This window comes from Austrofundulus limnaeus, unplaced genomic scaffold (genome assembly GCF_001266775.1).
Source record: "Austrofundulus limnaeus strain Quisiro unplaced genomic scaffold, Austrofundulus_limnaeus-1.0 Scaffold2719, whole genome shotgun sequence".
Taxonomy (NCBI): Eukaryota; Metazoa; Chordata; class Actinopteri; order Cyprinodontiformes; family Rivulidae; genus Austrofundulus; species Austrofundulus limnaeus.
Genome location: NW_013955121.1, coordinates 7478 through 11835, shown reverse-complemented (window position 1 = coordinate 11835; position 4358 = coordinate 7478). Strand labels below are relative to the sequence as shown.

General features: G+C 35.0%; 1 protein-coding gene across 1 annotated transcript in view; it reads right to left on the bottom strand.

Annotated features, from left to right (window-relative positions):
- Window positions 1-13: 13 nt before the first annotated feature.
- Window positions 14-4358, bottom strand: part of LOC106511364 (multidrug and toxin extrusion protein 1) — a gene marked incomplete at its 3' end in the record, with an annotated part of 8560 nt that continues 4215 nt past the window's right edge. The window contains 3 exon segments of the mRNA XM_014000119.1: window positions 14-81; window positions 155-268; window positions 2255-2352. Coding sequence (XP_013855573.1) covers window positions 14-81; window positions 155-268; window positions 2255-2352 — 280 coding nt within the window.

Genomic DNA, 4358 nt, shown 5'->3' with positions numbered 1-4358 from the left:
GAAAAGAGCTCACCAAGTAGGCAATGCTTGCCAGTTCATACACAACTGACTGAGCTCCGAGTTCTACCTCGCTTATTAAACCTGTCGATGTCAGATAAGGGTCAGATTTCAGATTGGTTTCAGCCAGCAGAAATTATTTATCGTGTGGCATCACCTGCGAGGAACCCCCCGATCTCATATGTCCACCACTCAACACATGTCATGATCATGGCAGGGACGGCCAAACGGATGAATGAGCCCCAGTCCAGCAGACACTCTTTACTCCAACCTGAGTAAAGGAACAAAATCCAGTCAGAGATACATATCATACAACATACTCACAAAATCAGACTTTATAAAAATAACTCAAAGTTCTGTTTATTCAGATTAAAACGAATCAGTTGTTTTTAGGTTTGAGGCTCTGAAGTTTACATTTTCAAAGCAACAAACTGGTATATTGCTTTGAATTTACTCAACTCAGTTAAGTGGAACCAGTTGAGATAACATGGTTAAGTAAATCAACATTTCATTTTTTACAGTGCAAGCTTAACATGACTGCTACTGTTGAGGATTGTAGCAGTACTTGTTAGGAGCTGGGGCAAAAGGTCACAATGAGGGTCGTATAAACATCTGGTAAGAACATTCTGTAAAAGGTGAGATCATCAAACAGTCTACAAATAGATTTCATAAGTGTGTATTGGGTGGTCTTAAATTTCCAGCCCAATTCTTGGAAGTGACCACCCTTCCTGGTTATGTAGAATTTGTGTTATGAAAACAGTTTTGGTAAAAAAAAAAAAAAAAAGGGTCTGGTTTCTAAATACGTCAGTTCAGTTGGGATGATTCTGTCGGTTGTATTGATCTGCTGAACTCAATAAAACTCACTCATCGGCTGGCCAAAAGCGACGTCTCCTCATCTTTATTTCATCTTGATAACAGAGAACAATCTGCCCCTTCACTACCATTTTTGCTGAGAGTACTGACAGATTATCTGATAAACTTTTGAATATTGATATTTGGAATTCTGGAATGAAAATTCCAATTCTCACACACCCCTTTGTGTTTTTAGAACCATCTGTGAAAATTTTAAGATAATTAAAATAGGATTGTTTTAGGTAAATACTGGTTTTAACCCCTATTTCATTCCGGTTCCATTTTCTTTTCATTTCTATAACTTCCATATCTATTTTAGCTTTTTGCATCATAGAGGGATAGCACTAAGTGTGTTAATTTTGCACAATGTTTTGTTTTCTAATCCATAAATTGATGCCCATTTATTCCCTGTCCATCCAAACCCAGCTCTTTGATATTTGGAGTATTCCCAACAGTTCAGAATTATTTTTGTTGCTGGGTTTTCTTCTTTGCTGCTTTTCAGTTTAATCCGATAATTAAGAGATAGCTTTATTCTCCTCATTTCTAATGGAGTCTCTCCACTCTCTATCAATAAAGCATTGATGGGAGTGGACTTTACTGCTCCGGTACATGTTCTTAATGCCCTGCATTGTAAACTATCTAGAGTTTTTAGTGTTGTCTTTGCTGCTGAACTGTAAACTATGTATCCATAATCTAAAGTAGATCTCATTAGTGCTCTGTATATATTTAATAATGACTGTTTATCTGCTCCCCAATCATTTCCAGCTATTGCTTTCATTAGATTAATCACTTTCTTACATTTCATTTCTACTTGTTTTATGTGACTTTTCCATGAGTATGAACTATCTAACCATAAATCTAAATATTTGAATTCTGAAACCATTTCTAGAGGTTGGTTATATAATGTTAGCACCACACCTCAAATCAACTCCAGGCGTTTTATCTGCTTAATTGAGAATGACATAATGAAAGGACTGCCCACACCTGTCCATGAAATAGCCTTGGAGTCAATTGTCCAATTACCTTTGGTCCTTTTTAAACCAAGGTGGCACATGTTAAGGAGCTGAAACACCTAAACCCTTCATCTAATTTTAATGTGGATACCCTCAAAGAAAGCTGAATGTCTGGACTTTATGTCAATGTACATTATATAACTATAATTTGAATATGTTTCAGTAAACAGGTAAAAATACAAGATTTGTGTCAGTGTCCAAATATATATATGGACCTGACTGTACATTGTATGTAAATATTCTTTATATATATGTATATAAATATACTTTTTCAAGATCTTGCTTGACTGATTCACTCAGACTTTTCCGTGTCTCTATAATAATATCACTATATGATTATGTTTCCGTAAGCTAATATTAACAAATGAAAGAAACGCAGAGTAACACCTCACCTCCCCAGGTGGCCTTGTGAAGTCCTCTCCACATGATATAACCATAGAGAAATCCAGCCATGGCAAACTGGGAGAAAGTGTTGGCAAAAGCAGAACCTCTGTAAAAATAATAATAATAATAACAAAAAATCAGTATTTTATCAAACAATATTTGCTTTGTGCTGTAGTTCCTGCCATACAAACAATGCTGAGGTCATGTGGAACCTAAANTTGCCAGTTCATACACAACTGACTGAGCTCCGAGTTCTACCTCGCTTATTAAACCTGTCGATGTCAGAGAAAGGTCAGATTTCAGATCGGTTTCAGCCAGCAGAAATTATTTAACATGTGGCATCACCTGCGAGGAACCCCCCGATCTCATATGTCCACCACTCAACACACATCATGATCATGGCAGGGATGGCCAAACGGATAAATGAGCCCCAGTCCAGCAGACACTCTTTACTCCAACCTGAGTAAAGGAACAAAATCCAACATGCTCAGTGCTGTACAATATTATACTTTATAAAAATAACTCAAAGGTCTGTTTCTTCAGATTCAAATGAATCACATTTTTAGGTTTGAGGCTCTGAAGTTTACATTTTCAAATGGAAAATCTTTTCTCAGTTTGGTATCTATTCAGTTGCATAGGAAACTATTCTCTTGTATGGCAACACTTTTTATGATCTAATTTCCATTCGTGCACTCATGTAAAAATTAAAATAAAATAAAAAAATAATCACTTTTCTGACAATATACACATACATCCACACAGTTTTAGTTATAAATCTGAGTTTCCTCCCGAGGTGTCCCATATTTAATCTGTTCCTGTTTTATTGCTTTACTCCTGATACTCTGTTTTGCCCTTTGGTTTCCGCTGATTGCCTACTCATAAGGTTTTCATGTTTACACGTAATTAAAAGTCACTTTACAACTCAGTCTGTGTGTCTGAGTGTCATGGAAAAATGTATTTAATAAGACAGAAACAAATTAGATCAATAAAGGACTTAAAAATTATTTTTGAGGATTTTTTTTTACTGCAAAAGCCACATGGGATCTTACAGTACAGTAAGTGTTCCGTCTGCTATAGTGTGCGATAAGAAACAGAAGTGTTGCAAACTTTCTCACAACATACATCACCTGGATCTGCAAGATAAAACAGTCTGGGAGCGAGGGAGAAAAACAAAAACTGTCTGGAACTTTTGGTTCATGCAAAAGATAACAACTTAATCACACTGTTACCTTTTATAAACTCAAGCTTTTCACATTTTCTCATTCCAAAAGGTTCATTAAATTTTGTCACAACATGAGCTCCTCTATGAAGCCTGTGTAATATATGTATTAATTACAGTACAGTGAACTATATTGCTGATGTGTGACTTATCAGTGAGGCTCCAACTAATGTTTTTTTTAATTGTTTTAATAAACTTTTTTCATTTCTTTAAAAATAACAAAACAAATTTATGTACAATAAAAATTCAAATCACAAATAAGAGGAAAGACGGCAGAAAGAAGAAAAAATCTTACAGTATCTGTGCCTTTTTCTTCCCAAAATTACATTTTTAAACAATAATTATCTACCAACAAGAAAAACTTAACAAAAACAACCTCAAATCCTTGTTGAACAACATTTTGCATGAATACACATTATATTGTTTCATACCTCTTAAACAAAGTGGCTTTTATCATTTTCTTAAACATAAACATTGATCTGGCATTTTTGATATCACTCTCCAGATTATTACATGGTCTTATTTCTTTTCTCTCAACTATAAATAATCAACATTTTAGTGTCTTTTTTAGGCTTGTCTGATTCACTCAGACTTTTCTGTATCACTATAATAATATCACTAAATTATCATATTTTCATATAATATTAGTACAACACATGCTAATAGAGGGAACGCAGAGTAAAGCCTCACCTCCCCAGGTGGCCTTGTGAAGACCTCGCCACATGATGTAACCATAGAGAAATCCAGCCATGGCAAACTGGGAGAAAGTGTTGGCAATAGCAGAACCTCTGTAAAAAAAGTATTTTATCAAACAATATTTGCTTTATGCTGTAGTTCCTGCCATACAAACAATGCTGAGGTCATGTGGAACCTAAAAAGAAAAATAAAAAAGA